Source organism: Pan troglodytes, chromosome 8 (genome assembly GCF_028858775.2).
Source record: "Pan troglodytes isolate AG18354 chromosome 8, NHGRI_mPanTro3-v2.0_pri, whole genome shotgun sequence".
Lineage (NCBI taxonomy): Eukaryota > Metazoa > Chordata > Mammalia > Primates > Hominidae > Pan > Pan troglodytes.
Genome location: NC_072406.2, coordinates 108639740 through 108665545, shown reverse-complemented (window position 1 = coordinate 108665545; position 25806 = coordinate 108639740). Strand labels below are relative to the sequence as shown.

The 25806-nt window shown below is 35.9% G+C and overlaps 1 protein-coding gene across 2 annotated transcripts in view; it reads left to right on the top strand.

Moving 5' to 3' along the window:
- TM9SF3 (transmembrane 9 superfamily member 3) overlaps positions 1–25806 on the top strand; it is a 67034-nt gene that overhangs the window by 39434 nt on the left and 1794 nt on the right. For both annotated transcript variants that reach the window (XM_016919004.4, XM_016919003.4), the window contains exons 9-14: positions 3447–3577; positions 14500–14639; positions 17083–17151; positions 20409–20555; positions 21087–21170; positions 21294–21370. In XM_016919004.4, coding sequence (XP_016774493.3) covers positions 3447–3577; positions 14500–14639; positions 17083–17151; positions 20409–20555; positions 21087–21170; positions 21294–21370 — 648 coding nt within the window. The remainder of the gene's footprint in view (positions 1–3446; positions 3578–14499; positions 14640–17082; positions 17152–20408; positions 20556–21086; positions 21171–21293; positions 21371–25806) is intronic.

Here is a 25806-nt window from a genome sequence, read left to right as displayed (position 1 = left end):
TGTATTTTTAGTAGAGACGAGATTTCACCATGTTAGCCAGGCTGCTGTGGAACTCCTGACCTCAAGTGATTCAGCCTCCCAAAGTGTCTGGCCTGCTGTGGGATATTTGGAATTTAAAATGTGCAGAACAGCCATTGTAAAATTCTTCGTTATTTCATTTCACATAATTTCTACCAAACCTATTGTGTGTTCTATCTTGCTTTTGTGGAATTCTCGTGTTTTATTTCCCAAAATTATGAATAATTAGTAGATAATCTCTTTTGTGCACCATGTAATTTGCCCTGAGGAACATGTAGGAGAGTGCATTTAAGTTATTGATACTATTTGCTTTGAGGTGCCTGGCTCTAGATGTGCTCCATGTGATGCATCCACACAGAAAAAAAGCTTTATAGATGAATATAAAGGCATGTGTTATGGTCTGTGGGTAAAGTTTCTGGACAATGGAAAGAGAATAGGAAGGAAAGTTATGTATTTCTGTTGACTGTTAGTTTTATCAAAGGACCCTTCGCAAAGATTTCTGCTATTCTTTGTCACTGTCACAGTCTCTTGCTAAGAGCACTTTGTCTTAAATATCCTGTTGCTCCTTTACTACTATTACCTGAAATTGATGGAAGTAATAACACGATAATACAAGGATACTGCTCCTTGGTGTTTTTTTCTGCAGTGGCATTCAGAAATGCCTTGTATTCCCTGCAGTAGTCTGAGGTCAGAAAAGTACAAAAATTGGTAGATTTGCATTTTAGTTTATGAATGAAGTGTTGTTGAAATACCTTAAAATTATATTTCCAAGGTTGGAGTTGTGATTTTCCACAGCCCATCTTAAGCAGTGTCATCATTAGGGGATCCTGCCTTCTTTTAGTAGACTGGGCACACTTATAGGTTATAGGAAATCGGAGCGTAGGATTATATCTTGGTTTACCATTGCTTTTTTATTAATCTTCCTAGACTTAATGTGACCTGTACCTTCAGTATAGATAATTATTTGGATTGACTGAGGGAGTGTCACTATGGGTTCCTGACTATTTTAGGTAGATGTTCAGTCTCTAAATTTGACTCGCAGGTGTGGGAAATTAGTCCTATCATATAGGACTACATCCTAAGGAAATAAGGACACATGAGGCAACTTCTACTTTGAATTTGACCTGGAAATTAATTAGGCTAAAATTTTAGTTTATGACTCTCAAAATAGTCTCCACAGCAGAAACAGATTTATTTGAAACAGGAAATTTATTTAAAGTTGGACATAAATTTGTTTTTAGTTTGACTGCAAGTTAAGAACACCCAGCCCAACTTTCCTTTACTACACTTATTCTTGAAAGCTGACAGAGTTTAGGCTCAGGTCTAGGAATATCAAGTCTTACAAAATGTAATGTAAAGATTATGTTCTGATTGGTAGTGTCCTGAGGAGATCTGATAGTGTCCTGATATTTTGTCCGATCAAGCCTCAAAAACCAGGTTAATGTAGAAGTCAACCCAGGGGATCAATAATTTTTCAGACTTATCTCAGGATTTGAACTACAGTGAAGCTCAAGGTCTTCACACTGTCCTCAGTGCACTATAATGCTATAGATCTAGTTTGAAGCCAGTGGTATCCAGGACCTTAGCCAGAGACTTCAAGGGTTTGAAGAGCAGTAGAAAACACAGCAATGCAGATACTTGGGTTACTGGTTGTACCCAGTGGAATGTGTACAGGATTCTTTTTGACTGTTAGAAGGAAAGGGAGAAATAGAGAGTTGGATAAGGAGATTGATTGATTGATTGATTGATTGATTTTGAGATGGAGTTTCGCTCTTGTCTCCCAGGCTGGAGTGCAATGGCACGATCTCAGCTTACTGCAACCTCCGCCTCCTGGGTTCAAGCGATTCTCCTGCCTCAGCCTGCTCGATAGCTAGGATTACAGGCGCGTGTCACCATGCCCGGCTAATTTTTTATTTTTAGTAGAGATGGAGTTTCACCACGTTGGCCAGGCTGGTCTTGAACTCCTGACTTCAGGTGATCTGCTCGCCTCAGCTTCCCAAAGTGCTGGGATTACAGGCATGAGCCACCACGCCCGGCCACAATTTTGTTGATACACGTCTGAATCTGAGAAGATAGTGGAAAGTGCAGGAAAAGAAAATGCTAGAAAGGTGTTGGAATTAAATAGAAGTAATACTTTAATCACCACCTTTTTGTATTGTTCCAATGCTGGCTATCAGTTAGAAAGGAGAGGTTCTTGAAACTTAGCTGGAAAAGAAATGAAATAGGAGAGAAAACTCAGGATTAAGGAGTTTTTCTGGAGGAACGTTATGATTTTAGGTAATTCTGTAACAGATGTTTTAAAAGAACTTTATATAGCAGAAAGCAAAAATTAGAGTATTGCTTATTTTTCTATGGTACTTTCTGTTTGGGTCCCTGTTGCTTATGATTGTGGAATTGAATTTTGATAGTGATTCAGTGTTTCTAAGCTGTTTGAAGATATTTTCTGCCAGCTTTACCCTCTGCTGTATTAGAAAGACAGCTCTCTGTTGCTCTTCTGGTCTGTATGAGCAAAATTGAAGATTTTTTTATTACATAGTTAAAAAATTTGTTCCCTTGATTATTTGAATAATAGAAGCTCAATGTATAGAATTTTGGCAATACACAGAGGTACAGAGAAATAGTAAAACTTATAAATCTGTAGTTCTGATTGCTGAGAGAGAGCTTATGAAACACATTGGTTTTTTTTCTTTTCAAACGTAGAAATGCTCTTAAATACATATTTATAATTATAATTTTAGAGCTAAGGACAAACTTAGAGGCTGTCTAACTCAGGGTTTTTTGTTTTTTATTATTTCACGTTTAATTTTTTTTTTGCCCTGTCTTAGGGTGCTGAAAAATCACAAGTGGGTTTCTTTTGAGGTTCTTTTTTTTAAAACTCACTGGTTTTTAGACTTTTTTCTTCTTTTTAAAGTAGTATAACCTGCTTTTCAAATGAAAACTTACATGAAACTCCAATGTGTAACTGTTGAAAATGTAATTGTTCTGGTTGAAGCAGGGGTAAGGGCACCTGGGATTTTTCTTCACCAGTGACTTCATGGGCATGCCAAGAAGCTCCAGAACTCCAAGGAATAGTTTTAAAACCCCTTTCTCTTTTTTTTGATCAGTTAATTTAAACCAGTAATAAAAACCCCTTTCTAGGCCAACTTGTAGCCTAGAGAGATAGAGTGGCTTATGAAAGTTCACAGCAGTTCAGTGGCAGAGTCAAGACAAAATGTCAGAATATTTTATTACAGGTCATTGCTCTTTTCCAGTGCACCCACTTCAGAAGCTGTGATTTCACTATACGTACTTGAAAATCTTTGGTATTTGTTAGCTATTATTTTGAAACAATTATTAAGATGTTAAATTTCATGATCTTTATGTTAAAATTTCAAACAAATAATTTCGTACTAAATATATTAAACTTTCATAGTTTCCTTTCTTTTCAGGAAGGAGATGGATAAAGCAGATGTTTATTGGGGCATTCCTTATCCCAGCTATGGTGTGTGGCACTGCCTTCTTCATCAATTTCATAGCCATTTATTACCATGCTTCAAGAGCCATTCCTTTTGGAACAATGGTGAGTTGCTTGAATCTTACTTTTAAACTGAAAAAGTATACACATTCTAACTGAGACCTACTCACCCTCCAAAATACTTCTTATTAGATGTTTTGATGGTTTCAGTCAGTTCGTACTCAGTCCTGGAAAGTTAGATGAGGAGAATACTACTGTTGTTAGCCTCCATAAAATTTTGGTTAAGTTTAAACCTATAGTTGGCTTTTTATTTTTTCTTGATTCTGTAAGCCAGTAAAGTGAAAGGCTGACTTTAAAAGAGAGCACTATAGCTTTTTATCAGAGATGGGAAGAACTGGTGAATATATTTTAGAGAAAGAATCATGACAATCACAAAACATGGGTGTTTTAAGGTGATAGGTGAGTGCAGTGGTAGAAAGTAAAGCTTTTCCATGACACATTTTTTTGTATTAACATACTTTTCTTAGAAAGTCACTAAGCATTGGCCAGGCGCGGTGGCTCACACCTTTAATCCCAGCACTTTGGGTGGCTGAGGTGGGTGGATCACGAGGTCAGGAGATTGAGACCATCCTGGCTAACACGGTGAAACCCTGTCTCTACTAAAAAAAAAAAAAAAAAAAAATTAGCCAGGTGTGGTGGTGGGCGCCTGTGGTCCCAGCTATTCAGGAGGCTGAGGCAGGAGAATGGCATGAACCTGGGAGGTGGAGGTTGCAGTGAGCTGAGATCACGCCACTGCACTCCAGCCTGGGCGACAGAGCCAGACTCCATCTCAAAAAAAAAAAAAAAAGAATCTCACTAAGCATTTTTGTAAATAATATACGTTGCTATAGATGTTAAAATGTGTTTGCATATCTTACCTGTAATCACAGTCTTGGAAATGCTTTGAATTATTTAAATATATTAAAACTAGAACACATAAAATGAGTTAACCCACGGTCTCCCAATTCTTCTTGGTATTACCTTTTTACTAGAAACAGAATTTTAGGCCTAGACTAGAGTGAAGGCTTAATGTACGCTTGTGCATACATGTTCATACATATATATGCCAATGCAAGTTGCAGGGTGGTTACTGCTTTTAACAGAGCCTCAATAACTTAGTCACAATCGTACAGGCAGTTAATGGTAGAACTGCCATTAGAGCCCACAATATCTGTTTTAATCTTGTTTGGGTTTTCTTTCTATTATATGGGAGTTAACAAATAGTTTCCCAAAAATTCCAGGTGACTTTGTTTTATAGTCCAATTTTTTTCAAAGACACATTGAATATTATACATTTTTATTAAATATTTAATACCTTTTAGTTAGGAATATTTTGAAACTTGTTTCAGAATGGAATTTTTTTTTTTTTTTCAAGCCAAAGTAAGTGATAATGCTTAGAAAAGGGAAAGGTAATTAATTACACCAGACAGGGAAATAATTTGCTTTGTAATAGTTCCAGGCCATCAGAAAGTACATAGAGTGAGTCAGGTTACTTCTCAAAGAACATCTGCTGAATTGATTATTTTCATAGTGCTTTAAAAATTAAAATTCTGATTCTGTTAAAATTTTTCTCAGAAAGTTTTGAATTTGATATTGGTAAAAATGGTATTTCAAAGTTGCTTTGTCTCGCTAAAATTGCAAATTTTTACCAATTTGTAAATGGAGTTTTAAATGTTAATATTCAGTGTAATTTGCCTTTAGATAATTTAATAATTACAAATTATTAGAATATAATATTTAAAGTCTGTGCTGAGCCAGAGAAGGTTTATAAAATTGTTCTTTAGTGAATAAAAGACTAACTGTTGGTACTTGGCAGGCTCCTACAATATTATGTTCTTAATTTGCATTAGTCTAATGAAGGAATACCGGGGGAAGGGTATTCCCCTGGCCTCATGTTTTAATTAGGTGTGTACTTTACCGTCTCCTTTTCTCTGTTTAAGAGTATGAAAACTTGTTTAGAACATAACTTGAAGAACTTGAGGTGAATGTTTCACCCAGCTCTTCATTAAGTACTTGAACTACTTAAGTTTGTGGTTTTAGTTGTTTGACTTCTTGACATTCTGAAGGAAATGGTTACATAGTCTCATAAACTCAGTGATTCTCAACCCTGGGCACACATTAGAATCACTTGGGGATTTAAAAAATTTTAATGCTCAGGGCTTTCTTTCAAGCTAATTAGTCTGTCCTGCTTTAAACCCAATCTGTAGTGTTTATCTGATTCCAGTTCCTGGGATCTGGGGATGGATCTGTGAGCCGAAAGGCTCCCAGACCATAGGTGCCATGTGTCTGAGAAGCCAGGTACCACTACTAACTGAATACCTTAATTTGAGAATCAGAGTCTTCAGATCCTCCTAAGTGCTCTTCCCCAGGTCTTATCTCTTTCTGTCCCCCATTCCTTTGATCTCTTGGCTATTGAGGCCTTTTTCTGGGTGATCTTCACTCTAGTTCTCTGTTCTATGAAAGTTTCCACATCTGGCTGGGCACGATGGCTCACGCCTGTAATTCCGGCATGGGAGGCTGAGGTGGGCGGATCACTTGAGGTCAGGAGTTTGAGATCAGCATGGCCAACATGGTGAAACCCTATCTCTACTGAAAAAGCAAAAATTAGCTGGGCATGGTAGTGCAGGCCTGTAATCCCAGCTACTCGGGAGGCTGAGGCAGGAGAATCGCTTGATCACTTGAACCCAGGAGGTGGAGGTTGCAGTGAGCTGAGATCACGCCATTGCACTCCAGCCTGGGTGGGAGAGTGAGACTCTGTCTCAAAAAAAGAAAAAAAAAATTAGATTGATTCTGGAAAGCTAAAAACTTTTTATTTTGGGAATTTATCCAAGAATGATTTAGATACTCTACCCAAAGGTTTTGGTCCTGTAAGAGTTCCTTGGGAATGAGAAAGGATTCGCCAAGATGTTCTGGAAAAGGGTTTTAGACACGAAGTCTTTCTTTCGTGGGCTGTAAATCTCAGATCCTAAGTTTTGATCTTATTGTAGGATTCCAAAGGACAAAGAACCAAATTACAGAGTTTTAAAACTCACAGAGGCAGGTTAGCATGGGAACTAATCACCTTTCTTTTCTAGAAAGATTTGTAAAACTGGCCGGGCGCAGTGGCTCCTGCCTGTAATCCCAGCACTTCGGGAGGCTGAGGCGGGTGGATCACCTGATATCACCATGGCCAATGTGGTGAAACCCCGTCTCTACTAAAAATACAAAAATTAGCCAGGTGTGGTGGTGGGCACTTGTAATTCCAGCTACTCGGGAGGCTGAGGCAGGAGAATCGCTTGAACCCGGGAGGCAGAGGTTGCAGTGAGCTGAGATCGTGCCACTGCACTCCAGCCTGGGCAACAAGAGTGAGACTCCATCTCAAAAAAAAAAAAAGAAAGAAAGAAAGATAATATAAAACCAATGTTAGAAAAGCTTCATCATCTAAGGTGAGCTGTTCACAAACGCTAAAGCAAGCAAAAGGATTTTATAAAGATATCAGGATCAAAGGCTCATTGTGTGGGATCAGTGATGTAACAAAGTAAAAAAAAAAAAGAATGGCTCTATCCCATTCTTTCTCTTTATTTTTCATCAAATAAAATATAACCCATAAACAAAAAAAAGTAAGAGGAAAGATTCCCTGGTAAGAGGGAAGTGAAGCCTAAGATACGCAAGGCAGTTGATTGTACAGGAAGGAGTACCCAGCTGCCTTAGCTTGAAAGTCTTGTTGCTGATAAAAATGATCTTTTAGAGATACTGAGAGATCACATTAAGTAATGTTTGAATAACTGTGTGAGAGCAGAGGTGCTGTAAAACTGGATAGGCAAATTTACTTTTCCAGGACGGAAAGGAAGAAAGTGGGTTCTACCTTATAAGAGTATCGAAGTATTAGCCATAGTATGTACATGCTATCCTTTAGTAGAAGGTGACAGATATTCTTGATTCTGACCTATTCAAAAGATTATTAATAACTTAGAGACATGGTGGTCTGCTGATTCAATTGAAAAGGGATGTGAGACTAGGGAAGAAACTAGTAATATAAAATAATGAACTAGTAATATGAAATAATGAAGGCAGCATCTAAAAAGATCTCACCTGACTGAAATGATGTGCCAAATCTAAGAAGATGAATTATAATAAGGATCAATAATAATACATTTGTGTAGCACTTTGTAGTTTACAAAGCATTTTCACACGCATTATCTTCTCTGGTTTTCAGAAGAACCCAAAGAGATAGGCAGAGCTAGTGGTGTGGTTATTCCTATTTTACAGAACAGAAAACCAAGACTCTCCCGTAGTTAGTTTTCTTTGTTGCTGTGCTGGTGGTGGTGATAGGTTTTTGTTCTTTTTTTTTGGCCATTTTTCTTTTCCTTTCTGTCAAAAGGAATCCTAGCCTAATTCTGAGAGCAGTGGGTATGGTTTTTGCCCTTTTTCGTTGGTGTGTTTTTACAGATGTACTGAGGTAAAATTAACATATGATAAGTTGCATAAATTTAAAGTGTACAATTTGATGAATTTTGATATATATACACCCACAGACACACACACACTTGTGAAACCATTACCGCACTCAAGATAAAGATGTTTGTCACATCCAGAAGTTTTGTTGTATACCTTTATAATTCATCCTTTCTTTTCTTCTTTTTTCTCTCCCCTATTCTTAGGTAACCACCAGCCTGCTCTCTCTTATCATAGTGTAATTTTCATTACAGAATTTCCTTTAAATGGTAGCTCATACAGTATATATTCTTTTTTGTTTCACTCATGAAAATTATTTTGAGATTCATTGATGTTGCATTTAAAAAAATTTTTTTTTGAGACTGGGTCTTGCTCTGTAGCCCAGGCTGGAGTACAGTGATGCAGTCTCGGCTCACTGCAACCTCTGCCCCTGGGGTTCAAGCAATCCAAACAGTTTCACCATGTTGGCCAGGCAGGTCTTGAATTCCTGACCTCAGGTGATCCACCCATCTTGGCCTCCCAAAGTGCTGCGATTACAGGTACGAGCCACCACACCCGGCCTGATGTTGCATTTATGAATAGTTTGTTCTTTGTATTGCCCAATAGTATTCAATTGCATGGTTATACCATAATTTATCCATTTGCCCAGTAATTTACTAGTTTTTTGCTATTGTAAATCAAGTTACTGTATTTATGTGCAAGTCTTTCTATGGACTTATGTTTTCATTTCTCTTGGATAAATAACTAGGAGTGGAATGGCTGGGTCATATGGTAGTTTAAGTTTTCAAGAAACTGCTAAACTTTTCCAAAATAGTTTTGACATTTTACATTTCTATCAGCATTCTGTGAAAATTCCAATTGTTCCACATCACTGCCAGCACTTGATATAGTAAGTCTTTTTAATTTTAGCTATTCTAGTGAGTATATAGTGGTGTCTTTCGGTTTTAATTAGCACTTCCTAATGACTAATCATGTTGAAGATCTTTTTATTTGCTTTTTTGCCATCTGTATATTTTCTTTAATGAATGTTCAGATCTTTTGCCTATTTTAATAGATTGTCTTCTTATTGAGTGATAAGAGTTCTTATATATTGTAAATACAAGTCTTTTGTCTTATATGTATTTTGTAAGTATATACTCCTATTTTGTGGGTTGTCTTTTCATAATCGAAAGAGTATTTTTTGAAGGGCAAAATTACTAATTTTAAAGTCTAATTTACTGGTATATTTTTTCTTTTATGCTTTGTGCTTTTTCTGTTCCATTTAAGAAGTCTTTTGCCAAACCAGACATCACTAAGCTTTCCTTATATGTTGTCTTCTAGAAATTTTATAGTTTTAGCTCTTAAATTTAGGTCTAGGATCCATTTTTGGCCAATTTTATATATAGTATGAGTTAAGGGCCAGAGGGGTTTCTTTTGTTTTATATATGACTGTTCAGTTGTTCCAGCACCATTTGTTGAAAAGATTATCCTTTCTCTGTTGAGTTGCCTTAGCACCTTTGTTGATAACCAGTTCACCATGTATGTGTGGATTTTTATTGCTGGATTTTCTCTTGTTTCATTTTGATTTGTTCTATTTCAATTTGTCTTGTTTTTAATGCTAATACCACATTGTCTTGATTACTATAGCTTTATAAGTCCTGAAATCAATTCTTTTTCAAAGTTGTTTTGGCTTTTCTAATATTCTTTGCATTTCCATATAAAGTTTAGAAGCAGCTTGTCAGTTTCTATAAAAAGTCTTCTGGGGTTTTGATTGTGATTACATTGAATCTATAGCACAATTTGGGAAAAAATGACATCTTAACATTATTGAGTCTTTTGATTAATGAGCAGAGTATATCTCTCAACTTATTTAGATACCTTTAATTTTTCTCAGCAACGTTTCATAGATTTTAGTGTTCAGGTTTTGTCCATCTTCTGTTGAATTTATTCTCCAGTATTTCATATTATTCTGTTGGTGAATGATATTTTTTAAATTTCTGTTCCTCCATCTCCCGGGTTCAAGCGATTCTCCTACCTCAGCCTCCCCAGTAGCTAGGATTACAGGTGCGCATCACCACGCCCAGCTAATTTTTGTATTTTTATAGAGATAGGCTTTCACCATGTTGGCCAGGCTTGCCTCGAACTCCTGACCTTAGGTGATCTGCCTGCCTTGGCCTCCCAAAGTGCTGGGATTACAGGCATGAGCCACCATGCCCGGCCATTTTTAAATTTCAAATTCTGATCGTTTATTGCTGTTACAGTCATGCATCATTTAATGCCAGGGATGTGTTCTGTGAAATGAGTTGTTACACAATTTTTTCATTGTGTGAACATCTCAGAGTGTACTTACACAAACCTAGATGGTATAGCCTCCTACAAACCTAGGCTATATGTTATAGCCTAATCTTACAAGGCTACAGACCTGTACAGCATATTATTGTACTGAATACTGTAGGCAATTGTAACACAGTGGTGTTTGTGTATGTAAACATAGAAAAGGTATAGTAAAAATACAGTCTTATAATCTTATGGGACGAACGTCAGATACGTGGTCCATCATTGACCAAAAAAAAATTGTTATGTGGCACATGAGAGTACAGTTGACTTTTGAACAATATGAGGTTTGGGGTGCTGACCCCTACCCCCTGCCCATACAACTGAAAATCTCCCCAAAACCTTAACTACGAATAAGCCTGCTGTTGACTGGAAGCCTCACTGATGAACACATATTTTGTATGTTATATGTATTATATACTGCATTCTTACAATAAAGTAAGCTAGGGAAAAGAAAATGTTATTAAGAAAATCGTAAGGTTAGCTGGGTGTGCGGTTTGTGCCTATAGTCCCAGTTATTCAGGAGGCTGAGGCAGAAGGATCACTTAAGCCCAGGAGTTGAGGCTGTAGTGCTCTATGATCGTGCCTGTGAATAGCCACTGCATTTCAGCCTGGATAATATAGTGAGACCTTGTCTCTTCAAAAGAGAAAATCATAAGGAAGAGAAAAATGTATTTGCTATTCTTTAAGTAGATGTGGATCATAATAAAGATTTTCATTTTCATCATCACATTGAGTAGGCTGAGGAAGAAGAAGGAGGGGTGTCTCAGGGATGCTGTCTCAGGGGTGGCAGAGGCAGAAGAAAATCCACTTGTAAGTGGACTTGAACAGTTTACACCCTATTTTTGAGTGTTGACTATATGTAGGAAAACAGTTTTTTAGGATATTGGCTTTGTATCCTACAACCCTGCTAAATTCACTTATTAGTTCTACAATAAGTGAGCTAGGGTTACTTTATTCTTACAATAAAGTAAAAACTTTAGTTTTTTACATAGATCAAAAATTTTTTTATTTTTAATTTTTATGGGTACATAGTGTTATTTAAAAAAATAGATTATCAAATTATTTAAACAGTTTCACTTCTCTTTTTTGATCTGTATGTCTGTTATTTCTTTTTGTTGTCTGATTGCACTGGCTAAAACCTGCAGTATAATGTTGAATAGAAGTGTCAAGAGCAGACATCCTTTCTTTGCTCCCAATCTTGGCAGGAAGGCATTTAGTTTTATGCCGTTAATTAAAATAATAGCTATTTTTTTTGTAGATGCCCTTCATCAGCTTGTTAAAGTTCCCTTCTATTTGTAGTTTGCTGCAAGTTTTTTTTCTTTTAATTTTGAATGGGTGTTCGATCTTAGAACAGCATTTTCTGTATCTTTTGAGATCTGTGATTTTTCTTTTTTAATTCTGAAAATATGGTGAAAGTATTAACTTTCTAATCTTTAATCAGTCTTGCATTCATTTGATGAACTTCACTTTGTCATGATATATTATTTGTTTTATATATGGTTGGATTACATTTGCTAAAATTTGTTTTTACATCTAAGTTTATGAGAGATATTGGCCTGTAGGCCAGTCTGGAAGCAAAGATAGAATAAGTAATAGCCAAATTCTTGGTTTATGTCTGAGATTGAGAAGATGTGATCAGTATGTAGATCTTTGGGGTATTAAGCACCAATAGGCAGTACTTGATTCTAACTTGTTATTGTTGTAGATAAGGGAGGCCCTCAACATGGAGTAAATCTTTCTTCTCCCCACTGCCTGCTTTCATTCTCCTCTGAACAGTGACTAGGGGAATAGAGGAGAGCCCCATATTAATTTGAGTTCCAGGGTTTTCACCAATATATTAGACCCTCTTAGCTGCTAAATTTCATTCCAAAATAATGTGGAAGCCCAGATAGAAAACAGATACAAGGATGATTTTATTAGTATATTTTGCAAATTAAGTATTTTTAACACTGAGTTTAATAAGAGCAATAAAGTTGTGATGAATACAAATCTAATATCAAGGGGTTTGAATAAAGTAAGCTGTTACTTATCTTCAGCACCCAATTTATTTAGTTATCAGTATTGAGAAAAATTCTTCACAAATGAGTTCATTCCATGTGAATTTTTTTTTAACAGCTTGCCTTGCAATCTTAGAGTATTTTTCAAGTAACTTCATCCAGAACTTGAACATAAAGGAGTAGGGAACTGGTTTCACAGCTTAATCACTATTTCTAACAAACTGCTCACATTTTTTATCATATATATGAAAAAGTTGGACAACAAAAGGGAAAATATTGACAAATGCTAAGCAATTGATAATGTCTTTTTGAGACTGTAGATTCCTTTATTGACTGTTATGTGCACAGAAGGCAAGGTGTGCCCTCACTTCAGCTGCCACTCAATTGCCTGTCACACACATTGTGCTGTAGTAGTACTTTTGCTTATACAATTTTTAGTGAACAAATATGTGCAGGCCTTAATTGGGATGAGGTGAAGGAGATAGAATAAAAGACCAATATAGCATTACAAGCCTTCCTAATCAATGACAAAATTCATTCAGTTCAGTATATACACAGAGATAAGCAGGAGAAACTTTATTCTGAGATTTGCATGAAAATGAGTTAACCTGGCTATGATATCTCCAGTATACTGATATTTGGTATAGAACTCCTTTGAGCTATATATATCTTATTACAGTTGAAAGTGTTTTAAAAAGAAACTATTTTCAAAAGGATACTCAAATCAAATGCTTGTGGAATCCCAGAAGCTCTTCAGTAGCACCTGAGAGTTCTTTGGAACAGTTTGAAAACCATTCTTCTAGACCATGTAATTCAACATAGGAATGTTTTCTTAATTTTCTCTGTAATTCTTATTTGAAATTAGAGTTCTGGTAAACTAAGGGAAAAATATGTAGGTCTTTATTACAATGTGTTAAGGTTTATGAGTCTTGTAGTTATTAAGAAAGTAAAAGCAAAAATTGAGATGGAATTTATCACTCCCCATATTTACGACATATGTATAGTTCATAACATAAAGCTTAAACTATCTTAAAAACACCTGCTTATTTTTCACATTTCACGTATTTTAATATGAGCATAAATTCATATTATTCATAGGCCTAGGCCTAAACTGAAACACAGATAAATTGAGTTCCTGAGTCTGATGTTTAAAATGGTATTATGGAGCTCTGTAACTCTCACATATTTATATTTTATCTGAAAAGGAGATGACAGTACCCTTTGGCTTGTTTAAAAACACATATACACACACAAAAGGATCTAATGAAGAATTTTTACTAATATTGGTTCAAAGAGATCTTTCCTTCTTGTGCAATCACTGTGGATTTCCTACCCCATACCTCTTCATTTCTCTCAATCAGTGTCTTCACATGTTTCATTCAGTTTTTCTCTCACTTTTACTTTCTATTTATTATAACCTAAAGTGTATAATTTAAAGAGATCTTAGAGGTGATTCAATTCTACTCCATTTTACAGAAGTTCAGAGTGAAATGAAATTAATTAGATGGTTGGCCGGAAAAGAGCTGATTTTATAAAGAAAAAAAGTCACAAAAATAAATATGTTTCTAATTGGCCACTTTGGTTCTAAAATCTCCGTATGGTCTTCTCTGTAATTTTAGACTTTGCACTACTAATGGGCAGGAAAATATTTGTACTATTTTACTAGTGATCTGCTTCTATTAGGATTCCAAGGTAGTGTAGGATAGAAAAGAGTGTGGGCTTTGAGGCTGGGAGATCTGAGTTGAAATTTTGGTCTGGCTCTCCACTAGCTATGCAATTATGGGAAGTTACTTATCCTTCTCTGAGTCTCCTTTCCTTCATTTGCAAAATAAGAAAATAACACATATAAAGCTCTTAGTGCATTTTATGAGCTCAAAAAGCATAGCCAGTTAAGTAAGTTGGTTATAATAATGAAAGACAATGGATAAATATATTAAAAAAGCATGACAGCTGAGAGTGAAAGAGGAGAAAAAGGGATTGTGGCAGAGATAGTCTGGAAGAATAGGAAAGAATGGAAAACCAAATTGGATAAGAACTAGTTCAACTTGTATTCAGTTTAGTTCTAATACTTTAAAGCACACCTTTTTGTTTTCATGAGTGTACTTCTTGCACAATTTTAGCTCATATTGAACTTAAACATTTTCTTTTGTGGTCAAATTGTGTTTAAATTGTGTCTCTTTTATTTGTTTATATTAATGTTATTGTTCTCTGAGTAATCACACATTTTTATTTAATTTACAGGTGGCCGTTTGTTGCATCTGTTTTTTTGTTATTCTTCCTCTAAATCTTGTTGGTACAATACTTGGCCGAAATCTGTCAGGTCAGCCCAACTTTCCTTGTCGTGTCAATGCTGTGCCTCGTCCTATACCGGAGAAAAAATGGTAAAGAGAATGCTAAATCTTATGCGATTGTTTCACACAATATATAAGTTCTTAAGGCTGTTGTGTACATGTAACTTTAGAATTGGTATGTATTTATGATAATGACAATCTTAAGTTTGAGCCTAAGAAGTTCATTTTACTATTTCCTTTAATCTACATTGTTAAGAGTAATAATAAATTATACCCTTATTCCACTTTCTGAATATCGTGCCATTTACAGTTAAGTCAAATGCTTTTCTATGGTGTAGAAGTGGGTGTGAACTAAAGCTGCAGTTTTACTAATCCTGCAGGCCAAATCTGGCCTGCTGCCTGTTTTTATCTATAAAGTTTTGTTGGAACTCAGCCATGCCCATTTGTTTATGTATTCTCTGTGGCTGCTTTTATAGTACAGCATCAGAGCTGGCAGATCAGTAATGTCAGAGATACTATCACATGCAGAACCTGAAATATTTACTATCTTTCCAGATATTTTAGTACTGTACAATTTAGTGTACATTTATTACATTCCCTATTTATAGGAATAGTTGTATAGTAAGTAGACTGCATTTTTATGATAACGGAGATATATATATAAAGTCTCTGTCCCTAGATATTTTACCAGATTATAAATACAGCGTATTCAGGTGCTTATACAAATAGGTGATAATTTTGCTCTGTCCCTTCTAGACATGGAGGCATGTAGACATTTATAGAAATGGAGGATGAATAAAATAGCCCCTATAGTTTGAATTGGCCATATTCTTTTCTTTCCTTAGATTGGTGCTTATGAGAGACTTTAGTTAGAACTTTTGTAGTTTATTATTTTATTTATTTATTTATTTTATTATTATTATTATTTTTGAGATGAGGTCTCACTCTGTGGCCCAGGCTGGAGTGCAGTGGTGTGATCTCGGCTCACTGCAAGCTCCACTTCCTGGATTCATGCCATTCTTCCGCCTCAGCCTTCCGAGTAACTGGGACTACAGGTGCCCGCCACCACGCCTGGCTAATTTTTTGTATTTTTAGTAGAGATGGGGTTTCACCGTGTTAGCCAGGATGGTCTCGATCTCCTAACCTCGTGATCTGCCCACCTCGGCCTCCCAAAGTGCTGGGATTACAGGCGTAAGCCACCACGCCCAGCCTGTAGTTTATTTTTTAAAGTAATTTTTTTTTTGTAAATCAGTATGTTAGGACCCCCATCAATATCCTTACTGGGAAGGGTAAGTTTAAAGGAAAAGCATAGTCAGAAGTCACAAAAGTTCCTCTAAGTCACTAGGGCCAGTGAAGGAGAGGTCTGGTGAGAGCTTCCTCACCAGAGATGCATTGCAATTAGGTATAGGAAGGCTTGTGTGTGCCTCTGTTTTGGGGAGTATAATCCTGGGAACCTAAATCTGAATACTAGATCTGCCTCTCATTGACTGTGTCACCTTGGGCAGATCACTTTTAACCTCTGTGTCTTGGCTTCCTGTAAAGTAAGGAAAGAAGACTACATTAAATGATTTTTAAGTTTTTTTTTCAGCTCTCAAATTTTACCATTTTCTTCTCAGTTTTTTAGTTTGTTAATTTCATAGTTATTAGTTTAGGATCTTTTTTGTGCCAGATATTGTGCTAGGCACTGGAAATACCTAGATGAATAGCTTCTGCCTGCCAGGGTTTATAATCTAGTGAGGTTTTTTATATATATGTACACACATGTATTTGGAATTGGACAGTTACAGTATAGCGTGGTAAGTACTGTGGTGGAGGTATTTTCAAGAGGCAGTGGAAGAATGGGAGAAGGACCCACCTCTTCCTGGGAGACTCAGCAAAGGTTTTAAAGGGAGAGTATTTGAGCCAATGCTTTCAGGAGAGAAATACGAGACAAGAGAAGGCATCCAGGTGGGGAATTACCAATTACAGTCAGTAAATGTTTGTGGAATGAATTAATGAAGTTTCAATTTTATTTTTTATTTCTTTGGTGCCATTATAAATAAGAACTCATAATACCTTAATTGTATAATTTGTAGGAAAAGGAATTACAGAACCAAGGAGAGAGTGAGCAAAGAGATGGCAAGGCCACAATTTGGGAAACATTATTTCAAATGGAGATCTCTAGACTCTTCGTTTCTTTCCCTTTGGCTTTTTGTGAATAAATGCCTGTAGAGTTCTAAGAAGTTATGGGAGTCTAGTAGAACCAGAGGGAACACTTAGAGACTTTTTGAAGTTCTGCCAGTGTCAGTAATTTGTGTTCTTCATATACTTGTCTCAGTCTTTAATGCAGAAAGAATATTGATTGTAACCTATGGCTAATTTGAAGTCCCACCTATGTATTGTGCCTCTTTGGGTTTTGGCTTTTCATTTTACTGGTTTGTTTCTATCCTTTAGAGATGGTTTTTTAAGTGTCAAGTACCTGCTTTCTGTTATCAGTGTTTATATAACATGGAAATCATACTAGAAGTTTACTATTAATTTTAATATTTTCCAGGTTCATGGAGCCTGCGGTTATTGTTTGCCTGGGTGGAATTTTACCTTTTGGTTCAATCTTTATTGAAATGTAAGTTTTGATAATGTATTTATGTTTTGAGGGATTTGATTATAGTAAGACAATTTAGGAGTTAGGGAACATGTAAAGTCATCAGTTGGGAGAACATCTAATAATCTGTTAATTCCATGATTCCAGAAAGGGAATAGGCTATATAAAGGTAGCTGTTGGCTGTGTTCTTAAATATTCAAGTGATGTTTATACCTTTTTGTATTGTATTCTAGACCTCCCTCTCCTAAGAGGAAATCTTAGAAATCAAAACTATGTGTTAAAGAATGGTAGACCAGCCTTTGATCATATGCATGATTTAAGGAATTCCTGGTTTTTATTGTATTTTAAAAATATTTCTGAGGATCTAGGGAACTAGGTAAACCAATACCTACTAGTCCGTCTAGGCCCTGACATCTTTTGATGCATAGTCATTTCCTAGGTTCCTTCCATAGAGGCCTGCAGGAGTGCTAGGAAGTGTGTATGTATTTAGAGATAAGAGGTATGCCACCTTGTGCCACTTACTGTGCTTTACATCTGCATCCTTTGTCACCATTACAAAATAAAAAAGACTTTCTTTTCTTAGTCTATGTCCCCGTGCCCCCTGATGGGAATACTCTGGTTATTTTAGGCAAGAAAGTTCACCGTATGGGACTTTCTCAGGTATTGCAGCTGTACACCCTTGGCTCCTGTCCACTAAATACCAGTCATTGTGACAACTTAAAATAGCCTTACATGTTACCAGATGCCCCACTGCTGATTGTCTCCTGTATGGTAGGAGTCTCCTTAACGGACGTAATTGGATTTGGTAGTTGGTTAGTTGAAAAAGTTGGCTCATGTAAGATAATTATTTTAAAAGATACATACATAATATTTTAAGACAAGTAAATGTACGTCCTTCACTGATTTTTTTTTTTTAAATATAGAGCCATGGTCTTTTTTTTCATTGAAATTTTTTCATTTTTTTCCTTTGACATTGGTAATACAGATCCTGTGTTTTCCAGCCTTTTTAAAGTGAAGCAAGAACATAAAGTCCTATCTGAAGCATTCTAAGTGCAGAATCCTTCTAGATTTGTACATTTGTCCCCCAGTCTATAGCTGTCTCAATCACATCGAATTTTATAACTTTTTTAAAGGGACTCAACCTTATTGAATCTTTCCAAAGCATTCAACATAATTTTTATAGTAACCACACATCCTTTTTACTCTGATGTTTATTGGTTTATGTAACATTTAATTTAGTCAGTTTAGTCTAATGGTACTAACAGGTACAACTGACATAAATAGATATGGACCAACTCTTGGTTGTCACTTATCAGCTCTGCATATGCTATGGGCATTAGTACCTTAGGAGTTGGAGTGTGTGTCTCTGTAACTCGTGGTTTATTAAAGTCAGTTCAGGAACTTCTTTAGTTCCAGTCTGACAATGCTTTGTGCCTTTATTCAGACTTGACCTGTGACTTCTTTTTCCCTTCTCCCCTGTCCCCAGTACTTCTGAACCACATGTCTTTGTGCTTCTCCAGGCACTGTGTTCCACTAGATAACTTCTCTGCTGTTTCTTCAACTTATCTTCTGTTTTGTCCACCTTCAAACCCATTCTCCTACCCATTTGGTAGCCAAAGTGGTCTTTTTAAGGTGTCATGTCATTTCTTTGCTTAACACTTCTTATTTTAATTGAGGTGAGGTCCCAACACCATAACATGGCCTAGGGTCTTTATAACATAAGAACTGGCCCTGTTCACTTCTCCAACTTCATTTCTTAGTTCTTTCCCCTTCATTTAAAGTATTAGCCATAGTGAATTACTCCTAGTTTTTCAAAATGCAGTGGATTCCCTTTATTTGCTCACCTTTGCTTTTGCTGCTCCTGTACCTGGAACATTCTTTTTTTTTTTTTTTTTTTTGAGACGGAGTTTTGCTTGTTGCGCAGGCTGGAGTGCAGTGGCACTATCTTGGCTCACCGCAGCCGCCGCCTCTGCCTCCTGGGTTCAAGCGATTATCCTGCCTTAGCCTCCCAAGTAGCTGGGATTATAGGCATGTGCCACCACACCCAGCTAATTTTGTATTTTTAGTAGAGACGGAGGTTTCACGATGATGGTCAAGCTGGTCTCGAACTCCCGACCTCAGGTGATCCGTCTGCCTCAGCCTCCCAAAGTTCTAGGATTACAGGCGTGAGTCACCATGCCCGGCATACCTGGAACATTCTTCTGGCTCCCTTTACCCTCCACGTTCCTTATGTGATTCTTCTCCCCCAATAAAGCCCCGTTCAGCCACAGTGGGAAGATGAACCTTATGTGCATTCATGTAGCACATATCACAGTGTATCATGGTCTTTACTGGTGTTTCCCAACCAGCTAGTAATCTTCTTGAGGGTAGAGACTTTGTTGTCTTTACTGTTCTGTTCTCACTGCTTTCCTGATGCATGATAGGGGCTCTGTAAATATTTGTTGAAAGAATGAGTAATGGGGAGGTCGAGGTGAGTGGAACACCTGAGGTCAGGAGTTCGAGACCAGCCTAGCCAACATGATGAAACCCCGTCTCTACTAAAAATACAAAAAATTAGCTGGGCGTGGTCATGCGCGCCTGTATTCCCAGCTACTCAGGAGGCAGAGGCAGGAGAATCTTTTGAACCTGGGAGGTGGAGGTTGAGTGAGCTGAGATTGTGCCAGTGTACTCCAGCTTGGGCAACAAGAAAAAGAAAAGAGGCTGAAAGGCTCTGTTGTAATTTAGTGATGACTTGATAATGGATTAGAGTGAAAGATCTTTTTCTTAATTAAAAATCTTAAAGCCTTTTCCCTTGCTGTCCTCTGAAGACAGTGTGAATCTTCTTCAGGCCTGCTTTTCCTAATTTTATACATTATTGCTCTAACTTATTTTTCTATTTAATAGAGTATTTTATTTTCTATTTAATAAAATACAAACTACATTGCTTGAATTGTGTTGTATCTACAAAACAATATGGATACAAATACAGATTTTTTAGCTATTTTCATTTGTTCTTTTCTACATTATACTTCTTGAAGCTTCTGTTTTATTCAGTTTGTGTAGAGGTGAATGCCCTACTGAAGAATCTGTTTTTCAAAGATTATCCAAGAAAATATTTTTTGAGAGAATTCTAGTGGATTTAATTGATGAAGACATGGTAAGAGAAACTGTTGGAAGATACTTGAAAGAAAGTCATTAAGTGAGGAAAAAAATGAGAACTAAAATGTGAGACTCACGAAGAGCAGAGTGAGCTTTAAGAATAAAGACTGGAAACCTGTGTCTTTATTGCATTTACTTAGGTATTTCATCTTCACGTCTTTCTGGGCATATAAGATCTATTATGTCTATGGCTTCATGATGCTGGTGCTGGTTATCCTGTGCATTGTGACTGTCTGTGTGACTATTGTGTGCACATATTTTCTACTAAATGCAGAAGATTACAGGTGGTAAGTACCTATTTGTGGATAGAAATTTGGGGAACCATAATATTTTAAAATAAGATTTCCTTTGAAATCTATCAAGTGGAGTAAAGAGCTGTATAGAAATGTTACTTAAAATAGCATAGGGATTTTTTTCCAGTTATAAAAATGATACATATTTTAGAGAAAAAATATCAAATTTTTAATGTATTAATGGAGTACTGTGTTAGAAATATTTTTTACAAAGTGCTTGATATGAAAAGAGTTTTATGAGAAGCATTGCTCCATTCTAAACACAAGGAAACTTAGATATGAAAAAGGAAATGGTGTATTTATGGTCACTGGTAATAGGGAATCTGACAAAATTCAGGATTGAGCTTTCTAATTCTTAGGTGTTTTCCTTGTTGATAAATTTGAATACCATGTCTATGCATTTGTTTTTTAAATAAGTTTTAAAGGACTTTAAAGGATGTTTTATTAAATTCTTTGCTTTAAAATCTTTGTTTTAGTGCCATTAATTCAAAAGAGATTTATCTTCTTTCCCCCTCCCCCCACCAGGCAATGGACAAGTTTTCTCTCTGCTGCATCAACTGCAATCTATGTTTACATGTATTCCTTTTACTACTATTTTTTCAAAACAAAGTAAGTGGAGACATTTTTTCACCTTTTATTTAGGAAACTAAATTTGTCCTTTAAATACTAATATTTAAGGCCTTATGTTGAAAGTAAAACTGGATATCCTATATATATTTTGTTTTATTTCAGGATGTATGGCTTATTTCAAACATCATTTTACTTTGGATATATGGCGGTATTTAGCACAGCCTTGGGGATAATGTGTGGTAAGTTTTGAAATTCTTTGAACATCATGAGTAAATCTGAGTTTCTCTAAATCCGAAAAATACAGTAATTAGAAATTAAGAAATTTTATCTGTTGTTTGATCAGAAACACCAAAATAAACCCGAGTCTGATTTCAGTCCTTTTGACTCTTCCCCACAACATAATTTATTACCTTATTAATTTCTATTTTTATAGAAATTCTAGTAATTCTGTATAGCACAGAATTTCATATCACAGTTTTTCATTCATGTTGAGAATTGGCTTTTTCATTTTATTTATTGTTTTTAGAGACTCAGCTTCTGAAGTAGCTGGGACTACAGGCACATGCCACTGTGCCTGGCTTGAGAATTGGCATTTTTTAAAGCTTAGGTTCAATGGAAGATCATGATGTAGGCATGTTAAGGTGTTGCCTGAATGATTCCTGTTTGGAAACTTCTCAGAGTATTCTTGGAGAAACCAGGAGACACCTAGGAGACAGCACAGTTTACTTGTTATGATTGCATACTTGGGTATCTACAGACTGGACTTAAGTTCTAGCTGTACCATATGTATGCTTTCCACCTTGATCTAGTTCCCCAAGCTCTCTAAGCTTCTGTAAAGTGGGGATAAAACCACTATTTATGGATCTATCATAATCATCTATTAAAAGGAAGAGGTAATAGTTTTCACCATGTGATAGAATCTCTAGAATGTGTGAAATAGCTAGAAAATAAAGAACTTTTGGAAACAGTATGATAAATGGGAAAGGCATAAGCATGAGAGCCTGAAAGCACTGGAATAAATGTCCATGCTGTTGCTCAGCTTTTTTTATGGCCATGGAGGTCACATTAACCTTTCTAAGTCTCATTTTTATCTGTAAAATGGGCATATCTTTCAGAGTGGTTGTGAGGAATAGTGTCATGTGTGTAAAGCACCAAGTGTAGTGCTGGGACTGTTATTAGGTAGTAACGATAGCCATTTACATGGTGAGATATGGAAAGAGCTGGCCTTTTGGGGTCAGTCTGTTCTGGGTGTGAACTCCCCACTTAATAGCCATGTTACTCTGGCCAAATTATTTAACCTTTCTTCCTCAACTTTACTCATTTGCAAAATAGAAATAATACCTACCTCATAGGGCTATAAAGAGGATTCAGTGATTAAATGTGGATAAACATCACGTGGCTGGTAGATGCTCAGTGAGGGGTAGCTGCTGCTGCTATTGATGAAGGCTGAAAGTCCTTGGGCTTCCTTCTGCTCTGGAATTGTGTCTGTGTTTCTGCACAGTCTCTGTGGGATTCCACACCTTGTGTTTTCATCTCAGAACAACTTTATGACTCTAAGTTCTGGCAGAGGTAACTTAAGGGAAACTCATACAAGTAACTCACTTTTTTTCGGGCTCAGTGTTTTACTTGATAAATGAGACTGGTCCCTTAATTACTTTGTAGGAATGATGTGTTTTACTTGATAAATGAGACTGATCCCTTGGTTACTTTGTAGGAATGATGTAAGGCTGCGGGACTAATCATGGTGGAAACATTTCCAGAGAGTGGATAATTTTCCTCCTTTTTCTGTTACTTGCCATTGGCTATTTATGTATGTACGTGTGTATTTGATAATTCCACCTTTGGCTATATAAGATATATATAAGATATGGTAATCTTATTAAAAGCTAAGTCTTGGTATGACATTTATGGACACCTTTGGGGTACCAAGATTGCTTTGTTTCTCCATCAAAAGAGCCTGTTCAGTTCATATACACGATGTATGTGATCATGTGTGTGCGCACACACAAATGAGATTGTCTGTAAAGTAGTGAATGAAACATTCCACAAGGAAAGATCATTCTCTTATGTTATAGTCACATGTTTTATTTATAGCTGCTGTGATAGCCATTCCCTGTGATAATTAGTAACCAACTTTGAGAGAAAGATGAGAGGGACTGAAGGTTAAAACTACATTGTGTCAGGTGGAAACATCCCTATTCTTGGACAGTCAGAAGGTTCCTTATTATTTGCCATCCTTTCTTCAGAGTATTGTTCACTGGACTCCTCTTTATTTTATCTGAGATTTTTCTTGATTATCACCAGCATTCAGTGAGGTATAGAATCGATTATGCAGAGAGTTAAAAAAATTTTTCTTGACTTGACTTTTTCTATATGTGATCTTAGGAAGACCCAGAGAGGTAACATCTTGACATTTACAAAGAAAATGGAATGAATCTAGCTAAATTTTTTGAGTGCTTTTCCTGCTCAAATTTCATCTTGCTGCCTGAAAACCTTGGCACATTTACAGTTCCCTGCTGTTCTGGCAATGTCCCAGCATTTATTCTTTAATGGGTTTATATGCCTTCAGTACTTCATTTTTCAGGGGCAGGTGGGGAGAAACTGTTTAGACTGGAAGTCATTAGAATGTCATCATAATACAAAAATTATATATATCCATCAATTTATGTTGCTAAAATGCTTGTCAGTAATTAAAACAAAAATATTTGTTGATTTTTTTAATGTAGGAAAAGACTACATTAAGGTGGGATATTATGAGCATAGCATTTTTGTTTTGAGGAATTAAGTTTAAAAGTGCACCTCTATTATTCCTAAGATATTTACTTTTCTAGAGGGCATATTCAGTATTCTCTTTTTGTAAAGTCATGCCCTTGTAAGTTTATTCTTGAGGTACTCATAAGATTAGGAAAAATGATTCTCTAGGTTGAAACTGTTTTGATTTTAAGCATATTTCTGCTCAAAGGGGAACAATGTTTTGTACGTCTGGAAAATTGGATTTGGTTATTGGACTAGTATTATACCATTAAAATTTTTGATGCTAATTAAAATTTTATACATCTTTTCGTGTTGTAAGGATTCAGGTATATTTTCACAAAATTGAATGATTTTTCTCTTATCCTGTAAAGAATTGTATTGTAACTATTCTAAAATGCATTATCAATATTTTAAAATGTAATATTGTTATTTCCTATTATAAAAGAAATGACTTGTCATTGCAAAAATAAGTGGAAATAGTGTTGCTTTGTCACTTTGGTTTTTTGTATTTTAATATTTAATAAAGGGAAACTTTCAAATACATACAAAAATAGAGACAATACTATATATAGTGAGTCCCCATGTACTAACACCCAATGTCAGTAATTATCAACTCATGGCCTATCTTGTTTTATTTATATTCCCACTTTGTATCCCCCCTTTTATTCTGACATGAATCTTAGACCTTATGTCATTTCAAGTGTAAATATTTCAGTATATGTCTCTCCCTGAAAGATAAATGTAATTTCTTAATATGATGGAATAATTCAGTTAATGTTCAGATTTACCACACTTGCAATGACTTCTTTTTAAATATAGTTTGTTTGCTTTGAGATCAATTAAGATTCATGAATTGCTTGGCTGAAATGTCTCTTAAGGCTCTTTTAGTCTATAGATATTCTCTCTCTCACTTGCAGTTTATTTTTAAAACTTAAACAATTTCTGTAGAATTTTCCACACTCTGGATTTTGCTGATTATATTGCTGAAGTGTCATTTAAAGTTTCTTCAAGTGGTAGTTAGATCTGTAGGCTTGATCATACTCCAGAATACTTGTCCAAGAATGTTTAACAGGTGGTTTGTAAGCTTTTATCAGGAAAGCACATAATTTCTGGTTCTATTTCTTTGTGAAGTTAGCAGCCATTGATAGTTATTGCCTAGCTCAAATAATTCATTAGTGGTTATAATATTCTAATTCTGTTGTTCCTTTTATATTTGTTAGCTGGAATACTTCCATAAGGATAACCTTCCTTTCATCAACCAGTTGGTAGCCTTGGGGTATAGTTCATACATAGGAGAAACAGGAGAGATGCTTGATTCTTGCCTTTCATTCACCAGTTTAGTGAATAAAAGATTCACTAAAAGATTGGTTCAAGGGTGACTAGGCATTTGTGTGTGCACTTAATATTACTAATTAATGGAAGGTTTTCTTTTAAGCTTTCAATAATATTGGGCTACATCATAAATTCCTAAGGCCAATGGAGATTTCTTCTCTGACAGTTCAATAACCAACTGCATTGTCCTAAAGAGCCCTTAGTAGGTTGGTACAAAAGTAATTGTAAAGCTGCAAATACTTTTGCACCAACCTATATTTGCAATAAAGAACCATCTAGTTCATTCATTCATTCAACAAATATTTACCAAGTATCTTATATGCCAGGCACTCTTTTAGACACAGGAGATAAATATTTTATTTAACAAAACAAACATCCCTGATTTCTGGTGTTTTAAGCTCTGGTTGAGGCTAATTGTTAAAAAACAACATTTCAAAATTTCTGACCCACTTACCTCTCTGTCCTGTCTATTCCCGCAAATATGTCATCCCTACTACCAACTACACAGCTTCTACAACTTAAAAATAAAAAAGAAGCTGTCAGAAAATGCCTCTTCTCTAGAGCTTCAACTGCTATTGGGACATGGTTC